The sequence below is a fragment of the Pristiophorus japonicus genome, chromosome 22 (genome assembly GCF_044704955.1).
Source record: "Pristiophorus japonicus isolate sPriJap1 chromosome 22, sPriJap1.hap1, whole genome shotgun sequence".
Lineage (NCBI taxonomy): Eukaryota > Metazoa > Chordata > Chondrichthyes > Pristiophoridae > Pristiophorus > Pristiophorus japonicus.
This window is the reverse complement of record NC_091998.1, coordinates 8,960,854-8,981,786: the sequence shown is the minus strand read 5'-3', so window position 1 is coordinate 8,981,786 and position 20,933 is coordinate 8,960,854. Positions and strand designations below refer to the sequence as shown.

The following is a 20,933-nucleotide window of genomic DNA, read 5'->3' as shown; positions in this document are numbered from 1 at the left end:
GGGAGCTTGCTGTGCGCACATTGGATGCCGCGTTTCCCGCATTACAACATTTCCCGCATTGACCACACTCCAAAAGTACTTCATTGGCTGTAAAGTGCTTTGAGACGTCCGGTGGTCATGAAAGGTGCTATATAAATGCAAGTCTTTCTTAATTCACTGTATATAAAGTGCTTTGGTAACATTTGAGGGCGATGTGATCAAGTGACTGTTTGCAACCGAGCCAAGCTGATACAGAAATAACACAAGCAACATCTGGACTGTTTTTGTTTTAAAATTAACACTGGTTAATCAGGAAGTCACCCCCACACCTAACAATTAACATTGGAGTGATGTCAATGACCTTGCCTCATTGATTTTGACTAATCAATCACAGATTTCTCATCTTTTTTTCCAAAGAAAGATCGCGTCGGCTGGTCAAAGCGCCATCTGTCAAGTTTTGGTTTGTATAGGCTGCGGCTGTCACTCGGGCAATGCCGTGTAATAGGATTTGGTTTGAGCCTTTCCCCGCGCTGACAGCTTGTATTAGTGACCGAGCGTCTCAGCTGGTGACACGGGGCAATAACAAGCTGCCAAGGCCATATTTCACCGGGCCAAGAATTTGAAAGCGGGTGTCGGTGGATTAGCATAAACCATTCTGTAATTAAACCTTCAGTTGTACAATTATTGGTTTGAATTATTTGTTGATCGAGCCACAGTTTTAACTCATGCGGCTTTATGTGGCATCTCGTCAAATCTCTTAGAAACATCTTTAAAAAAATCATCTAAAAACATCCCAGTTAAGCAACGCCTCAATTTCAAAATTCTCATCCTTGTTTACAAATCCCTCCATGGCCCTCGCCCCTCCCTATCCCTGTAATCTCCTCCAGCCCCACAACCCCCTGAGATGTCTGCGCTCCTCTAATTCTGCCCTCTTGAGCATCCCTGATTATAATCGCTCCACCATCGGTGGCCGTGCCTTCTGTTGCCTGGGCCCCAAGCTCTGGAACTCCCTGCCTAAACCTCTCCGCCTCTCTACCTCTCTTTCCTCCTTTAAGACGCTCCTTAAAACCTCCCTCTTTGACCAAGCTTTTGGTCACCTGCCCTAATTGCTCCTCATGCGGCTCGGTGTCAAATGTTATTTCGCATAATACTCCTGTGAAGCGCCTTGGGACCTTTCACTACATTAAAGGTGCTATATAAACACAAGTTGTTGTTGTTGTTGTTAAACCACGCTGTTATTTCTACTAGCTGGTGAAAGCAGCTACAAATCAAGAGATGCGTAATCCTGAAGAGAAATCGGAACAGTGCAGAGACGCTTCATGGACTATAAACAAAAGCTCTTCGGGCAAGACATACTATCGGTTTGCTGAATCTGAGTGAGTGATCGGACAGTGTGTGGGGAAGGTAGGTAAAGAATAAAAGGACTTGCATTTATATCGCACCTTTCACGACCATCAGACATCTCAAAGCACTTTACAGCCAATGAAGTACTTTTAACATAGAAACATAGAAAATAGGTGCAGGAGCTGGCCATTCGGCCCTTCGAGCCTGCACCACCATTCAATAAGATCATGGCTGATCTTTCACCTCAGTACCCCTTTTCTGCTTTCTCTTCATACCCCTTGATCCCTTTAGCCATAAGGGCCATATCTAACTCCCTCTTGAATATATCCAGTGAACTGGCATCAACAACTCTCTGCGGCAGGGAATTCCACAGGTTAACAACTCTCTGAGTGAAGAAGTTTCTCCTCATCTCAGTCCTAAATGGCTTACCCCTTATCCTTAGACTGTGTCCCCTAGTTCTGGACTTCCCCAGGGTAGTCACTGTTGTAATGTAAGAATCGCAGCAGCCAATTTGCGCACAGCAGGCTCCCACAAACAGCAATGTGATAATGACCAGATAATCTGTTTTTTTTAAGTGATGTTGATTGAGGGATAAATATTGTCCAGGACACCGGGGATAACTCCCCTGCTCTTCTTCAAAATAGTGCCATGGGATCTTTTACGTCCACGTGAGAGAGCAAACGGGGCCTCGGTTTAATGTCTCATCCTAAAGACGGCACCTCCGACAGTGCGGCGCTCCCTCAGCACTGCACTGAGAGTGTCAGCCTAGATTTTTGTGCTCAAGTCCCTGGAGTGGGACTATGAGCCCACAACCTTCTGACTCAGAGGTGGGGTTGCTACCCACTGAGCCACAGCTGACATGGAGTTTAACATTGCTTGAAGTGAGCAGGCCAACTTGGACAACAAGCACAGGACGGGAAGAAAAATGTTCAAAGTCCACAAGCCCCGTTCAAGGTTGGAGCCTGCGAATAACCAAGAGAGTGGACAATGTGCATCAAGTGGTTAATTCCGGATCCTTTGACAGAGTTAAGAGGGAGCTAGGTCGCTACCTATTGAGAAAAGGATATTAACGGAGATATTAATAGCAGTGCCAGACATTTCCCCATGTGGTGCAGGAATCACAGGCTGCCAGTGCATAGTTTTCAGATATCCCAGTGATACTGCTCCATACGAATGGCCAAGTGGAAAACTTACCTCTTAAGGTTTATTAAAACAAGAGATCATTGGGAGGCGGGGAGGATCGGATGGAGGTGAGGATGATTTCCCCAATGTGTGCTGTGGTAGTTGAGGCTCTCTGTCACCACTGTGCACTTATAAAATGAAGGCCTTTGTATTCTAACTTACCTTAGCTGTGACTGTTTGATGCCTTTATTACAAGAGGATTTGAGTAAAGACCTCTAGCTTCCTGTGTCCTATTGTGTTTCCTTAGAACCCTTACATCCATCTTCATGTTAGCTTTCTTCCTAAACTCTTGATATTCCCAGTTATCAATATCCTGTCTAGTTGGTTTGAGTTTCCTCATTGATCTTCTCAACTGATTATATAAGGCCCTGGTGAGACTGCACCTGGAGTAGTATTAGTCTCCTTACCCAAAGAAGGATATACTTGCCATTGAGGGAGTGCAACGAAGGTTCACCAGACTGATTCCTGGGATGGGGGGATTGTCCTATGAGGAGAGATTGAGCAGACTAGGCCTATATTCTCTAGAGTTTAGAAGAATTGAGAGGTGATCTCATTGAAACATACAAAATTCTAACAGGGATACACAGGGTAGATGCAGAGAGGATGTTTTCCCCTGGCTGGGGAGTCTAGAACCAGAGGTCACAGTCTCAGAATAAGGGGTCAGCCATTTAAGACTGAGATGGGGAGAAATTTCTTCTCTAATAGGGTTGTGTGTCTTTGGAATTCTCTCTCCCAGAGGGCTGTGGATGCTCAGTCGTTGATTTTATTCAAGACAAAGATTGATAGATTCTTGAATATTAAGGGAATCAAGGGATATGGGAATCGGGCGGGAAAGTAGAGTTGAGGTCGAAGATCAGCCATGATTTTATTGAATGGCGGAGCAGACTCGAGGGGCCGAATGGCCGACTCCTGCTCCTAAATGTTATGTTCTTTCAGTGGACGCAGTATTTATTCTGGCTGCTATTTGCCAACTGCAGAACCACAAAAAGCTCAAAGCATAAGTGGCAAAATGTATCAAGATGCAGTTTGCTCTCTCACATGGCTCACCTCGCACAGCACAAATGCATCTTGACATGATGGTACCCGGGGCTCTGCCAGCACTTCGCAGATCAGCCTAACAGAAACAGATAGCAGCATCAGCAATTGCTGCGTGTGAAATGGGTCAGAGTAGATCGGTAATTTCTCTGGACAAGCTGCACTTAGGAAGGGCTTATTGTTCCAGGGAAATGGACTTAGTCAATTGGAAATGTGGAGTGTACTGCCTCAGAATCTTGTGTTGCGGCTAACCTCTGAGAACGCACTTCTCACTTAGGTAGGAAGCTCTCATTTGGCAGCTGATTTGTGCGATACTTCAATCTAAGAGTGCTTGACATTAGGTGCCTGAAATTGTAAAACGGCCATTCCCTAGGGCTAAGATCCTTTACTTTGTTGAGCAGATTTTTTTTAAATCACCATAAAATTTGAGAGAAAAAGGATAATATCTTTCAGAGTGTAGCGATTTTTTGTCAGTTTCTGTCAAGTTTGTCAAATTTACCCAAACTGATCTGAAGCTAATGAGAAGTTGATGGAGCTTTTGCCGAATGATGTGATGAATCGACAAAACCTGCATTAACCGTGTACCAGTGTACCTTTGCCATTAATGATGCATCAAACCTAAACAAAACAACCTGGGCTCTGGCAGCACCGCCCAACCCGCGACCTCTACCACCTCGAAGGACAAGGGCAGCAGGCGCATGGGAACACCACCACCTCCACGTTCCCCTCCCAGTCACACACCATGCTGACTGGGAAATATATCGGCCGTTCCTTCATCGTCGCTGGGTCAAAATCCGGGAACTCCCTCCCTAACAGTACTGTGGGAGCACCTTCACCACATGGACTGCAGCGGTTCAAGAAGGCGGCTCACCACCACCTTCTCGAGGGGCAGTTAGGGATGGGCAAGAAATGCTGGCCTTGCCAGCGACGCCCACATCCCAGGAATTTAAAAAATATATTTTCTTGGATCCTCCAAACTGCATGTTGGGAGTTCAGGCTTCCTCCAGCCACCTTCTAAACATGTGCATCTTAGGGTAACACATTGCAACATGACTCAATAGGGTGGAAATTCAGTCACGCCTCAGTTGGTGTCCCGGGCGGGGTGGTAAATTTTGCGCCGGCAAATGGTTTGTGTCTACCGCCGTAAACTACATCAGCTGGGCCCGGAGTGTGGAGCGGGGTGCTAAGGGAGGCGTTTCACGCTTCTTATAGGGCGCTAGGCCTGGGTGGGGGGCCAGGGGGAGGGAGAAAAAACCCCTGAAAAAACCCACCAAAAACATTCCCAATAAATAACTCATGCCACCACAACATTAATTTAAAAAAAAACAATCACACTTACCCGCGGGCGACATTATTTATTACCTCACTGCGGCTGCTGCAGCTCGGACCGCCCGCTTCCACAGGCGTCCCCACTAGGGGGCGTTACGCAGCTCTACGGGTCGGGCAGCAACCAGAAACCGAGCTGGTGTCGCAACCAAGGACATTGCACATCCAGCTTGCCATTGCAGGGCGGTAATACTCCACGTCCCGCCGATACCAGCACCGAATGTCCCGGCAGGGCGCTGGATGCTGGCCGCCCGGGCGCAAGTGCTTTCCGCCGTCATTGCCGCCCCTCCGGGCCGCTAAGAGGGGAGGCGGAAGACTGAATTTCCAACCCAATGATTCCTAAGCAAGCCCCGATCTTGGCCTAGGATGCCGTTGCGTGTGTGGGTAAACTGTCCACCCATGTGCAGCTCCAGATTTACTGGTTTGTGCCGTTCACACAACGGAATCTGACAGATCTGGAGGCAAGTTGGGGAGAGCAATGTATGGAGTTGGGAGATCTCCATTTGAGCACCAATTTCCATCTGTGACATAAAATCCGGTAACTAACCAACATTCCAAAGAAAACAAAGTGAGGAACCTGTGCACAATCAGGTGACACACGCATGGATCGCTCAGCTTTAAAATATCAGAACCTCTCGTTGGAAAACTTATCACATGCAACATGGCTACATTTCTTATTTATCCGTAGTTTTAAAATTCTCATCCTTGTTTTCAAATCCCTCCATGGCTCACCTCTCCCTATCTCTGTAATCTCCTCCAGTCCCACAATCCCCTGCGCTCCTCCAATTCTGGCCCCTTGCGCATCCTCCATTGACAGCCATGCCTTCAGCAGCCTGGGCCCAAAATGGCAGGAAATCCCTCCCTGAACCACAAGATGTTTCAAGTCAATGCTGAAGTACTCTTTTTTTTCTTTTTAAGTCCAACCAATATTATAAGAGAACTGGGTGGCACAGTGTGCTGGGATGGAGGCTTAGCACCGATGTCGAACTATACCTCCAGACCTCTTCATTTCATAACAACATAAGAAATAGGAGCAGGAGCCCTTCGATCATACAATAAGATCATGGCTGATTTGATCGTGGACTCAGCTCTACTTCCCTGCCCGCTCCCCATAACACTTTTGTTATGTATGCAATAAAGGTTCAAACTGAGTATTGTTTAACTAAGCAAGGTACAACCTTGGCTTTGCTTTATTTAGACCCAAAGTGCCTGACTCACAAAATGGCTGGCCTTTTATACCAGAGCAGCAGCATATGTGTGTTGCTCAGTGGCCTCCAAAAATGGCTACAAACAGCATGTGCATACATGACACCCTTACTCCCTTATCGCTCAAAAATCTGTCTATCTCTGCCTTAAATATATTCAATGACCCAGCCTCCACAGCTCTCTGGGGCAGAGAATTCCATCGATTTACAACCCTCAGAGAAGGAATTCTTACTCATCTCAGTTTTAAATGGGCGGCCCCTTATTCTAAGACTCCGAGTTTTAGTTTCCCCTATGAGTGGAAATTTCCTCTCTGCATCCCCTCATTATCTTATAAGTTTCAATAAGATCACTTCTCATTCTTCTGAACTCCAATTTGCATGGGCCCAACCTACTCAACCTTTCCTCATAAGTCAACCCCCTCATCTCCGGAATCAACCTAGTGAACCTTCTCTGAACAGCCTCCAATGCAAAAATATCCTTCAATAGTTCATCATCATAGACAGTCCCTCGGAATCGAGGAAGACTTGCTTCCACTCTTAAAAATGAGTCCTTAGGTGGCTGAACAGCCCAATACGAGAGCCACAGTCCCCGTCACAGGTGGGACAGACAGTGGTTGAGGGAAAGGGAGGGTGGGACTGGTTTGCTGCACGCTCTTTCCGCTGCCTGCGCTTGATTTCTGCATGCTCTCGGCCACGAGACTCGAGGTGCTCGCCGCCCTCCCGTATGCACTTCCTCCACTTAGGGCGGTCTTTGGCCAGGGACTCCCGGGTGTCAGTGGGGATGTTGCATTTTTTCAGGGAGGCTTTCAGGGTGTCCTTGAAACATTTCCTCTGCCCACCTTTGGCGCGTTTGCCGCGAAGGAGTTCCGAGTAGAGCGCGTGCTTTGGGAGTCTCGCGTCTATATCCTTCAATAGTTAACTGTTGCTAGAACACTGTCCATTCACCTCCGGAACCTGGGTTTGAAAATGATCAGCATGAGAGTCGGCGTCTCAGTGAATTTATTGCACCCTTGTGGGGTTGGTAATCTCGTGGTCCAAAAGTAATCAAATCTTTCCTGGTGTGCCATCGGATGTATACCTCTTTGTAAGTACCACTGAGGCTGCACAAATTCCAATGAATCTCAGATGGCTTCAATGTACGTTAAAACGTCCTGTGTAAGATAGGAAATGCTCCAGGGGCCAGATAATAAATCACTACATCATCGCTTTTCCGAAAATTGCCATCATCAATTTAAGGCAGCGGATCTCAACCAGCCACACCATTACCTGCCGGAACGTGGATACTGTCGGAGATAAACAGAGAAAGGTTGATTTTTTTTTTTGGGTTGCATGCATTGTTGTTCAAAGCTGTGGCGATGTGAAGCTCGAACGGTTTGAAGGGCCGCACAATGGGCGGTGGATTCAGCATCTCTGAAAACAGAGCGATAGAAGACGCCAGATTGTCAGAGAGCACGACGGCCAATTTTCATTTAGCAGCCGACAAAGAATCAGAAGCTTCAATACCGCGAGCGTGGGCCGCAAATCATCACCGTCATAGGCAGTCCCTCGGAACCGAGGAAGACTTGCTTCCACGCTAAAAATGAGTCCTTAGCTGACGGAACAGTCCAATACGGGAACCACAGTCCCTGTCACAGGTGGGACAGATAGTCGCTGAGGGAAGGGGTGGGTGGGACTGGTTTGCCGCACGCTCGTTCCGCTGCCTGCGCTTGGTTTCTGCATGCTGTCGGCGATATGCCATTGTACACCATCTAAGTTGACTCTCCAGTGCGGTGTTGGAAGAGAGCCGTCCTTCAGATGCAAGGTCGATCCAGAGCCCCCACTCCCTGTTTTGGCGTTTCCGGAGGACTATAAAGATCCCATGGTACTGTTCAAAGAAGAGCAGGGGACGTTCCCCATGTTCTGGCCAGCATTCCTGTCCAACCACTCATTCATCGCACTGTCGTTTGTGTGATCATCCTGTGCACAAAATGGCTGCCATGTTTGAAAGAAAGACTTGCATTTCTATAGCGCCTTTCACGACCACCGGACGTCTCATGGTACTTTGCAGACAATGAAGTACTTTTGGATTGTGGTCACTGTTGTAATGTGGGAAACACGGCAGCTAATTTGCGCACAAGCAAACTGAGCCCCGTCTGCTCTCTCAGGTGCACGTAAAAGCTCCCATGGCACTTTTTCGAAGAAGAGCAGGGGAGTTATCCCCGGTGTCCTGGTCATTATCACATTGCTGTTTGTGGGAGCTTGCTGTGCACAAATTAGCTGTCACGTTTCCTACATTAATTACAACAGCGACTACACTTCAAAAGTACTTCATTGGCTGTAAAGCGCTTTGGGACATCCACTGGTCGTGAAAGGCACTATATAAATGCAAGTCTTTCTTTTCTTTTCCTTTCTTTCTTTCTTTTTTGCATGTTTTTCTCTTTCTTTCTCTCCGCTCCTCTCCTTCCCCGAGTATTTTACCTTTTGTGCTTTCCTCTGCATCTGTTGTTCTCCATAAATACGCAGCTGAGCATTTCAATGATCGGAGAACCAGGGTGGCCAATTAATGCTCACAGATCACTCTCTCTTCCTCCATGAGCCAGCAAGCAAAACACATATCTTACATACCTCAGAGAGGGATTAGAGACCCCCATGTTGATTCTGCCTCCACTTCCCTTTCCTCTTAAGTTCAGTTCGTTGCCAAAAAAGTACGGTGATCGTAGTTGTTGAACTCACGCTGCACGATAGGAGTAACGATATAGCTCACACGCTCACATTAAATTCCCTTGTGCCACATCTTAACTCATTTATTTCAAATGGGTTGAAGTTTGTAATAATCGTAGCAGGCTCTGCTGTCTTCAGCGTTGTGTATGCAATAAAGGTACAAACTGAGAACTGTTTAACTGAACAAGGTACACCCTTGGCTCTGCTTTATTACGGCCCAAAGTGCCTGACTCACAAAATGGCTGGCCTTTTATACCAGAGCAGCACCATGTGCGTGCTGCTCAGTGGCCTCCAACAATGACACCATCTAGTGGCTACAAACAGCATGTACATACATGACAAGTGCCAATAATTTGACGTCGCCGGGCTCCATGGTCTCACTTCGAATATCCTTTCTGACACCAGACCCAGCCCAGTGTCACAAGCTCGTTGTAGCTGCTTTGACTCACCAATAAAACTGCCCAGACGAGAAACCGCTTGAGGATGCTGACGTCGCTCGGACGATATATAAGAACGATCTTTCCAGCCTGCGAAGAGATTAGAAACAAACAACTCAAACGAATATCTCGAGCAAAAGAGGTGGGGAGTGTTTGGGGGGGAGGGGAGGGGGGAGTGGGGAGTGGTTGGGGGGGTGGGGGGGCAGGTCCTCAATATTATAACACCGTCATTTGACCTCTGAAATTAGACTTCAAAACAAGCTGAACAGAGGGGATAAAACTCTTTCTCAGAGAAACACTGGGTGCTTCTGTGTGCTTGATCTGTGATCTTGAGTCCACGACCAGATCAGCCATGATCTTATTGAATGGCGGAGCAGGCTCGAGGGGCTAGATGGCCTACTCCTGTTCCTAATTCTTATGTTCTTATGTTCTCATCATCTTTGGCACCAACATTTAGTCCAATTTCAGGAAATCAATGCTCTGATTGTGACTAGGAGAGCCAGTGTGTTCAACAATTCTCCCTCCAATACTCAAACTTTGGTCCCAATCCATGCCAGATGGACAGGATAGAGCTCCTTCTATTTTTTTAAGATTCATTCATAGGATGTGGACATCGCTGGCAAGGTCAGCATTTATTGCCCATCCCTAATTGTCCTGCTAGCCAAGTTCAGGGGGGCAGTTAAAAGTCAACCACATTGACCTATATGGGTCTGGAGTCACATACAGGCCCAGACCGGGTAAGGACGGCAGATTTCCTTCCCTAAAGGAAATTAGTGAACCAGATGGGTTTTTATGACAATCCAATGGTTTCATGGTCACCATTACTTTTTATTCCAGATTTATTTAATTAACTGAATTGAAATTCTCCAGCTGGCATGGTGGGATTTGAACTCATGTCTCTGGATTATTAGTCCAGGCCTCGGGATTACTTGTCTAGTAACATTACCACCAAGCTACCGTTCCTTCTGTCCGATGACTATTAAGTATCCAAAATGAAATCAATGTTGCTGTTTCAAACTCCCAGTACACAGTCACAGGGCTCGAGTCCTTGCAATCACACATTACTTAACTGTTGTTTATCAAACTTATGGTCAAGGGGAGGGAGTGTTGTCTGTGCCAATCTCAGCATAAGGTTTCATCCCTATATATCTCAATGAGCAGAAGCTTTCTCCAATTGAATATTGGGAAGACCGAAGCCATTGTTTTCGGTCCCTGTCACAAACTCCGTTCCCTAGCCCCTGGCTCCATCTCTCTTCCCAACTCCTGTCTGAGGCTGAACCAGACTGTTATCAACCTTGGTCTCATACAGCTCTTTACAATATACATCAATGATTTGGATGAAGGAATAGAGTGTAATATCTCCAAGTTTGCAGATGACACTAAGCTGGGTGGCGGTGTGAGTTGTGAGGAGGATGCTAAGAGGCTGCAGGGTGACTTGGACAGGTTAGGTGAGTGGGCAAATGCATGGCAGATGCAGTATAATGTGGATAAATGTGAGGTTATCCACTTTGGGGGCAAAAACTCGAAGACAGAATATTATCTGAATGGTGGCAGATTAGGAAAAGGGGAGGTACAACGAGACCTGGGTGTCATGGTTCATCAGTCATTGAAAGTTGGCATGCAGGTACAGCAGGCGGTGAAGAAGGCAAATGGTATGTTGGCCTTCATAGCTAGGGGATTTGAGTATAGGAGCAGGGAGGTCTTACTGCAGTTGTACAGGGCCTTGGTGAGGCCTCACCTGGAATATTGTGTTCAGTTTTGGTCTCCTAATCTGAGGAAGGACGCTTTTGCTATTAAGGGAGTGCAGCGAAGGTTCACCAGACTGATTCCCGGGATGGCTGGACTGACATATGAGGAGAGACTGGATCAACTGGGCCTTTATACATCGGAGTTTAGAAGGATGAGAGGGGATCTCATAGAAACATATAAGATTCTGACGGGACGGGACAGGTTAGATGCTGGTAGAATGTTCCCGATGTTGGGGAAGTCCAGAACCAGGGGACACAGTCTTCGGATAAGAGGTAGGCAATTTAGGACTGAGATGAGGAGAAACTTCTTCACTCAGAGAGTTGTTAACCTGTGGAATTCCCTGATGCAGAGAGTTGTTGATGCCAGTTCATTGGATATATTCAAGAAGGAGTTAGATATGGCCCTTACGGCTAAGGGGATCAAGGGGTATGGAGAGAAAGCAGGAAAGGGGTACTGAATGGTGGCAGATTAGGAAAAGGGGAGGTGCAACGAGACCTGGGTGTCATGGTTCATCAGTCATTGAAAGTTGGCATACAGGTACAGCAGGTGGTGAAGAAGGTAAATGGTATATACTTATCTTTATTTGTATTTACAGTCGACGGAAGATCATTGACCTGAAACACTAACTCGGTTTCTCTCTCCGCAGATGCTGCCTGACCCGCTGAGTGTTTCCAGCATTTTCGGTTTTTATTTCACATGACTCTAGTCTGGACTGACTATCAAGTTGCAGTTTAAGTAAAGGGGTTTTGCTCGTTCTTGTTGAATATAGAGCTGAGTAAATGGGAGCGATCACAGGACAGCAATCGATCTCGAGGACTCGATGACGCAAACCTAGTTTACAATCTTCATCTGAACCCAAGATTCAATTATTGCTTTGAAAATCATGTTGCCCCTTTAAAATGATGTTCAGTTATAATTTTGTACAGTATTTCTTTATCTAGTTCTGGGCTGAGTGCCAATGTACTCCATGTCATTGGCGTGTGCAGATATTCACACTACAGGATTAATGATCGTGACGTCAATACTACAAGCTTATTGAGAAATAATTAGCAGTTGATGAACAAGAGAACCCATAGCTAGAATATAATGCATTCCATTAATTGCTTCTCTATCTTTAGTTTAACTCTCCAGTAGATGCTTGACTTTACCTGCCCTCCCCTCTCCTCCCTTATAGTTGGTAACCATCTGAGTCAGAAGGTTGTGGGTTCAAGGCCCACTCCAGAGATGTGAGCACATAAATCCAGGCTGACAATCCAGTGCAGTGCTGAGGGAGTGCTGCACTGTTGGAGGTGCCATGTTTTGGATGAGACGCTAAACTGAGGTCCCGTCTGCTCTCTCATATGACACTATTTCTAAGAAGAGCGGGGGAATTATCCCCAGTGTCCTGGACAATATTTATCCCTCAATCAACATAACAAAAACAGATTATCGGGTCATTATCACATTGCTGTTTGTGGGAGCTTGCTGTGCTCAAATTGGCTGCTGCGTTTCCCACATTACAACAGTGACTACACTCCAAAAGTACTTCATTGGCTGTAAAGTGCTTTGAGACATCCGGTGGCCGTGTTAGGTGCTATATAAATGCAATTCTTTTTTTAATGCTCACTTACTTTCTCTTTTAGTGACTTTCTGATCATCAAAGTAAAAGATTTAGAAAAGGGAACTTTCTTCTATTTTTTGTGTCTAGTTTCAGTATAATGCACACCCAGATTGGGAGCTGGTATTTATATTGCACCTCACTACTCTCTCATGGTGTCCCGATAGATTACTTTTCAAGTACAGTCACTGTTTTGTAGGCAGTTTGCATACTGCAAGACCCCACAAACTGCAAATGAATTGCATCAGATATACGGCACAGAAACAGGCCGTTCGGCCCAACCAGTCGATGCCGGCGTTTATGCTCCACTCGAGCCTCCTCCTGTCTTTCCTCATCTAAATCTATCAGCATAACCCTCTATTTCCTTCTCCCTCATATGCTTGTCTAACCTCCCCTTAAATGCATCGATACTATTCACCTCAACCACTCCCTGTGGCAGCGAGTTCCACATTCTCACCACTCTCTGGGTAAAGAAGTTTCTTCTGAATTCCCTGTTGGTTTTCTTGGTGACTATCTTATATTGATGGCCTCCTGTTATGCTCTTTCCTACAAATGGACACATTTTCTCTGCATCCACTCTATCAAAACCTTTCAGAATTTTAAAGACCTCTATTAGGTCACCCCTCAGCCTTCTATTTTTGTGAATGAGTAGTGTTGGTTGAGGTAGGACTGCTGGCCAAGATACCAGGAGAACTCCCTGCTCTTTTTCCAATAGTGCCGTGGGATTTTTAACATTTGCTTGGACCAGCCTTGGTTTCCACACCTGACAATGCAACACTCCTGCAATGTCAGCCCTGTCCCTGGGCTCAGGTTAATAGCAGGGCTGGAACCCACAGCCTTCTGACATAGAGACGGGAGTAAGTAAAAATGTCGCTATACTAAACTAATAATCAGAGAAGAATTTGCGATATTGTAAGCATGTTTATGAAGATTTTCACTAGTCATTAATTCAACTGAAATTGTGAGCAAGTTCCATTTACGACTTTACTGGAAATGCTGAGATAGCTAGGACATACGGCACAGAAACAGGCCATTTGGCCCAACCAGTCCATGCCGGTGTTTATGCTCCTCTCCTCCCATCTTATCTTAAATAAATCTATCAGCATAACCCTCTATTCCCTTCTCCCTCATATCTAGCCTCCTCTTAAATGCATCTATACTATGCTTAGACAATCTTCAGAAATGCAATTTCCTGAGAAAGTGGGGTGGACCTTTTTAAACTCACATTCACCAGTGTAACTCTTGCCCACAAGCTTAGAAAAGCACCCATTACTGTATCAACGTGATGCATTGATTTCCTGTCTGCTTTCTGCAAAACACGCACAACCAGAATCCACAAATAAAATGCTTTTATAGCCACACCTACGTATTAAGGGCTTCAGTATAAGACACCATCTCCATTTCAGAGACGCAGGTGACAATAACCGAGATGGTGTTGCAGAAGGGAAGTCGAGCACAATGCCCAGAAACGAGGGATCCGGGATCCTATTGAAGACTGAGGACTTCACGGGCTAGATTTTCGGCTTTGCTGATTTCCGGGCGGTAATGGCGGCGGGGCGGTAAAGTTTGCGCCCGGGAACAGTTTGCGCTTCAGTCAGCAAAATTGGACAGCTGTGCCCCGAATGTGGGGCGGAGCGCTAAGGGAGGCGTTCCACATCGCTCTCAGGGCGCTAGGCCGGCTGAGCATGGGAAAATCCGGCCTCGGAGCACCCTGAGAGGGGCCTGGGGAGAAAAAAAAAAACCCTGAAAAAACCCCACCAAAAACATTCCTGATCTATCGCCCAATGCCACCACAACATAAATTGCAAAAAAAAAAAGAAAAAGCAACCACGCTTACCTGAGGTGGACATTACTTACCTCACTGCTGCCGGTATAGGTCAGTCTGCCCGTTTTCCCAGGCGGTCCCAGCAGGGGGCGCTGCGGGGTGTACAGGAGTCCAAAATCGAGCCGGTGTCACAAACAGGGGCGTTGCACACCGGCTCATCTCTTCCGAGTGGTACTGCTCAGCGCCCCGGCAAAACCGGCCCCAAAAAACCCCCGTGGGGCGCTGGAGGCTGGCCGCCCGCCGAGAAGAGTTAACCGTCGCCATTGCTGCCGCTCCGGGGCGACAACAGAGGCGGACATCACTGGAAAATTCAGCCCCACATCTTTAGAACAACACTTCTTCCAAGGCCAAGCCTGTGCAAGCCAGGGGATCTCGTGAAATAGATGTAGCAGCACATCACCCACGGTAGATCTGTGCTGATCTTCCACCATACATCACATCTTTCAGCTGCCAGAAACTGGCTCAATACATCAGATTGTCCAATGTCAATGAAACAGAGGAGTTTGAGCTCGCTCAGGAGAATATTGCAACAGTGGCACATGTAACACACAAACATGGTTGTACATTATCCACCTCCATGGCCTCACTCCTCCCTATCTCTGTAATCTCTTTCAGCCCTACAACTCTCTGCGATCCTCCAAATGTGACCTCTTGACCACAATTATAATCGCTCCACCATTGGCGGCCGTGCCTTAAGCTCTGGAATTCCCTCCTTAAACCTCTCCGCCTCTCGACCTCTTCCCCCTCCTTTACGATGCTTCTTAAAACCTACCTCTTTGATCAAGCTTTTGGTCACCTGCCCTAATATCTCCCTATGTGGCTCGGTGTTAGATTGTGTTTGATAACACACCTGTGAGGCGCCTTGGGACGTTTAACTACGTTAAAGGAGCTACATAAATGCAAGTTGTTGTTACAGGGTGGGACTTTCCTGGACCAATGTTTCTCTTTCTCCATTAACAGTCTGTTGGCTTCAAAGTAGTTGTTGCCATGGCAGATTTCTGCTCACGCCTCATGCTTCATTTGACATAATTTGGAGAAGTCCATTATTTTGAATATTAATTGTTACGGTTCGAAAATGTTGTAGTAACAGGAAGTACACCTTAAAAAAAACAAAGGAGGCGAAGCTTGCTAGGCCCCAGACCTTTCTGAAACCATACTTGATGATTCCCTGTGGCAGTGAACATGGGAGGCAAGACCCATTGTAGTCTTCAAGTGGAGTGAGACCGGAGGTCAGGGCAGAATTGAGCCAGGACAGACACATATGTTTGCAACAACAATAACAACTTGTATTTATATAGCACCTTTAACGTAGTGAAATATCCCAAGGTATATTATGGATGGAGTATAAAAGCAGGGAAGTCTTGCTCCAGCTATATAAGGTATTGGTGAGGCCACACCTGGAATACTGCGTGCAGTTTTGGTTTCCATATTTACGAAAGGATATACTTGCTTTGGAGGCAGTTCAGAGAAGGTTCACCAGGTTGATTCCGGGGATGAGGGGGTTGACTTATGAGGAAAGGTTGAGGAGGTTGGGCCTCTACTCATTGGAATTCAGAAGAATGAGAGGTGATCTTATCGAAACATATAAGATTATGAGGGGGCTTGACAAGGTGGATGCAGAGAGAATGTTTCCACTGATGGGGGAGACTAGAACTAGAAGGCATGATCTTAGAATAAGGAGCCGCCCATTTAAAACGGAGATGAGGAGAAACTTCTTCCCTCAGAGGGTTGTAAATCTGTGGAATTCGCTGTCTCAGAGAGCTGTGGAAGCTGGGACATTGAATAAATTTAAGACAGAGATAGACAGTTTCCTAAACGATAAGGGGATAAGGGGATATGGGGAGCGGGCGGGGAAGTGGACCTGATTCCATGATCAGATCAGCCATGATTTTACTAAATGGCAGAGCAGGCTCGAGGGGCCGTTTGGCCTACTCCTGTTCCTATTTCTTATGTTCTTATGTTCTTAAAAAATAAAAAAATTTACACTAAGCCGCATAAATAGAAATTAACGCAGGTCAAAGAGGTAGGTTTTAAGGAGCGTCTTGAAGAAGGTAAGAGAGGTAGAGAGGAGGAAAGGTTTAGGGAGGGAGTTCCAGAGCTTGGGGCCCAGGCAGCTGAAGGCACGGCCACCGATGGTTGAGCGATTATAATCAGGGATGCTCAAGAGGCAGAATTTGAGGAGTGCAGACAGCTTGGGGGAGGGGGTTGTGGGGCTAGAGATTACAGAGATAGGGAGGGGCGAGGCCATGGAGGGATTTTAAAATAAGGATGAAAATTTTGAAATCGAGGTGTTGCTTAACCCAGAATCAATGTAGGTCAGCGAGCACAGGGGTGATGAATGAGCGGGACTCAGTGCGAGTTAGGACACGGGCAGCCGAGTTTTGGATCATCTCTAGTTTACATAGGGTAGAATGTGGGAGGCCAGCCAGAGGTGCATTAGAATAGTCAAGTCTAGAGGTTACAAAGGCATGAATGAGGTCTTCAGCAGCGGATGAGCTGAGGCGGGGCGGAGGCGGGCGATGTTACGGACATTGAAATAGGCGGTCTTAGTTATGCTGCGGACATGTGGGCGAAAGCTAATTTCAGGGTCAAATATGACACCAGGGTTGCAAACAGTCTGGTTCAGCCTCAGACAGACACAAGTTGGGGAGAGGGATAGAGTCAGTGGCTAGGGAATGGAGTTTGTGGCAGGGACCGAAAACAATGGTTTTGGTCTTCCCAACATTTAATTGGAGAAAATTTCTGCTCATCACTTTTAACTGTAAAGTTGTACATTCTGACCCTTTTTTTTGGACATGTTACTTTGTTTTTTTTAATTATTATTTATAGTGAAAAAGCAAAACTTTGAAAAATTTGGGAAGCAGAGAAATAGAGTTGGTTGGTGCTAAGGTGTTTTTCTGCAGTATAAACTGAGGAGCTGGGAGATGCAAAACTGAAGTGCTACAGCGCCACCATTGGAAGAAGGGTGCAATTACAACATGACAAGTTTACATAGAGTGTTTCCTTTTTAAATATAGACATAGGAAATCACAATAGGGAAATGTTGACACAAATGCATGACATCCAGAAGGAGAGTTTGTAGACCGGAAGTGCGTAGATAGATGATGCCATGGTGCAATGATTTAAGATTAAGATTTTTATTTTACTACGTTAGTGTTAGTTGTGACTCAGTGGGCAGCACTCTCGTCTCTGAGTCAGAAGGTTGTGGGTTCAAGTCCCACTCCAGAGACTTGAGCACATAAATGTATGGCGACACTCTAGTGCAATGCTGAGGGAGTGCCGCACTGTCGGAGGTGCCCCTCTTTCAGATGAGACGTTAAACCGAGGCCCCTTCTGCTCTCTCAGGTGGACGTAAAAGATCCCACGGCACTATTTCGAAGAAGAGCAGGGGAGTTATCCCCGGTGTCATTAACAATATTTATCTCTCTACCAACGTAACAAAAAAACAGATTATCTGGTCATGATCACATTGCTGTGTGTGGGAGCTTGTTGTGTGTGCGCAAATTGTCTGCTGCGTTTCCTACATTACAACAGTGACTACACTCCAAAAGTACTTCATTGACCGGAAAGTTCTCTGAGACATCCGGTGGTTGTGAAAGGCGCTATATAAATCCAAGTCTTTCTTTTTTTCACGTCCACTCTCTAACTCCAAGGAAGTTATTGACCTTGGAAACAAAACCCTGACCTGTTCAATAAAGAATAAAATAAAACAGAATTGTCTCGAGAACTTTTTGTGGCCAGGAGGAATCTGCCAAATTCTCCTGATAAAACTGTCCAAACTCATTTCACTTAGGACTTTTACACCCATTAGAATAACTGGATCTTCATCTCATCATACATCTTAGCTTTAATCAATGAAAGAAGTTTGCAGAGTTCACCGTGTTCTCTCAACTATAGACAAGAAAACCCACAAGGCCCTCACGCGTTGAGTACCTAAAGAGCTACATGAATTTAAGAAGGTCGATCAAGTTCAAGCATGGTGTTCATAGGTTCAATTACATAGATTATGCCTCACTAAAGGGAATGGTAGCATAGCGCTCTACTCGGAGCTCCTACATGGCAAACGAGCCAAAGGTGGGCAGAGGAAACATTACAAGGACAACCTCAAAGCCTCCCTGATAAAGTACAACATCCCCACCGACACCTGGGAATCCCTGGCCAAAGACCGCCCTAAACGGAGGAAGTGCATCCGGGAGGGCGCTGAGCACCTCGAGTCTCATCGCCAAGAGCATGCAGAAATCAAGCGCAGGCAGCGGAAGGAGCGTGCGGCAAACCTGTCCCACACACCCTTTCCCTCAACGACTATCTGTCCCACCTGTGACAGGGACTGTGGTTCTCGTATTGGACTGTTCAGCCACCTAAGGACTCATTTTAAGAGTGGAAGCAAGTCTTCCTCGATTCCGAGGGACTGCCGATGATGATGATGTTGGGTAATTGTGATACAGTCTTACAACATCACTAAAGCTCACATACACAAGATGGCTCCAGCACATCGCGCGGCTTTTATTGTATTTCCATCAACAGTTGCATTACCACAGAAGTGCACTAGGTGGAGCAGTGGTCCACTAAGGGAGCTGTACATTACAGTAATGTTACTGGGCCCGTAATCCAGAGACAAATGACCAAATGCCATCACAGCAACTGGGGACTTTAAATTCAGGTAATTAAATAAATCTAGAAGAAATAGAAAAAAAGCTAGTAATGGTGACCATGAAACTATCGGATTGGCGTAAAAAACACCATCAGGTTCGCTAATGTCTTTTAGGGAAGGAAATCTGCCGTCCTTACCCGGTCTGGCCACTATGTGACTCCAGACCCACAGCAACGTGGTTGACTGAAATGGTGGCTCACCACCCCTTTCTCAAGGGCAATTGGGGATGGGCAATAAATACCGGCCTTGCCAGCGACGCCCACATCCCATGAACAAATAAATTTAAAAAAATTAAACCCCCATTAGGTAATGACGTTTAAACATCTTCCAAACAGATGCTGGGCACAGCTTTTGAATACACCTGGGGAAATTTCCCCATTAAGATATTATCGGCGCGAGGCATAACTAGCCTATGGCGAGTGTGCTGCCCACTGAGCCACAGCTGACTCCAGGAATGTGCAGAAGTCCCAAAAGAGGCTGCATTTCCAGAGTACCCCCTTATTATTCCACATCCAGGCTGGGCCAGAGTGCCTCTGATTCATAGAAACAAAGAAAATAGCTGCAGGAGTAGGCCATTTGAACCTGCACCACCATTCAATATGATCATGGCTGATCATGCTGATTCACGCTCATTGAGGTCCCCTGGGCCTTTATTCACTGGAGTTTAGAAGGATGAGAGGGGATCTCATAGAAGCATATAAAATACTGACGGGACTGGACAGGCTAGATGCGGGAAGAATGTTCCCGATGTTGGGGAAGTCCAAAACCAGGGGACACAGTCTTAGGATAAGGGGCAGGCCGTTTAGGACTGAGATGAGGAGAAACTTCATCACTCAGAGAGTTGTTAACCTGTGGGATTCCCTGCCGCAGAGAGTTGTTGATGCCAGTTCATTGGATATATTCAAGAGGGACTTAGATATGGCCCTTACGGTTAAGGGGATCAAGGGGTATGGAGAGAAAGCAGGAAAGGGGTACTGAAGGAATGATGAGCCATGATCTTATTAAATGGTGGTGCAGGCTCGAAGGGCCGAGTGGACTACTCCTGCACCTATTTTCTATGTTTCTATGACTCAAAGTGATGTCTTTGATCTAGTGCAATAGAAAAATGCTCCACGCAAACATTCCCCACACCCGTTCCAGCTGTGAGTATTTTCGAATGGGAGTGACGGGTGGAATGATAGCTCGAGCGATTTGGGGAGGGTTTGAGGCCGTCTGTGTGTTCCAGCTCGTGTTGGTGAAGGTGCAAACAGCACATGGCCAGCAGCTGTTGGCGAGGCCCGGCCCCGATCATCAATCACACAACATTTCACCACCAACACTCACAACTTCCAAACCAAGTCACAACAGCATGAACAGCATCCATTTCACCGAGCTCCTTTATAACAGGGTGCTGACTGATACACTTCAGCTTTCTGCAAGGGCAGTCAATTCAAAGTATTTCCCTGCGAATGGTGGCGGGAGGCAGCTGCCCCCTTTGCTCCCTGGTTAAGTTTGTCAGAAATCCAACCATTGTTGGGGAACAACTCTTCAGCATCTTTTCCAAACTCTGCAGTGACTATGATAGAGTCATTACTATTACGGCACAGAAAGAGGCCATTTGGCCCAACGAGTCCATGCCGGACTGAGAGTACGAAGTTTCAAATTATTGAAAGTCTGTGTTGCATTTTTCATTTGCCTGTTTTTTTGGGGGAGAATGGGGGGCTTGGGGGGGGGGGGTGGTGGTGGGGGGAGACGATTTTCAAGATCAGGTATTTTGCTAGCGATCCGAAGAATGAAAGACTTGCATTTATATAGCGCCTTTCACAACCACCGGACCTCTCAAAACATTTTACAGCCAATGAAGTACTTTTGGAGTGTAGTCACTGTTGTAATGTGGGAAACGCAGCAGCCAATTTGCGCACAG

At 46.4% G+C, this 20,933-nt stretch overlaps 1 protein-coding gene across 1 annotated transcript in view; it reads right to left on the bottom strand.

Annotated features, from left to right (window-relative positions):
- Window positions 1–20,933, bottom strand: part of LOC139235170 (heparan-alpha-glucosaminide N-acetyltransferase-like) — a 245,718-nt gene that overhangs the window by 22,143 nt on the left and 202,642 nt on the right. The window contains exon 14 of the mRNA XM_070866390.1: window positions 9,221–9,298. Coding sequence (XP_070722491.1) covers window positions 9,221–9,298 — 78 coding nt within the window. The remainder of the gene's footprint in view (window positions 1–9,220; window positions 9,299–20,933) is intronic.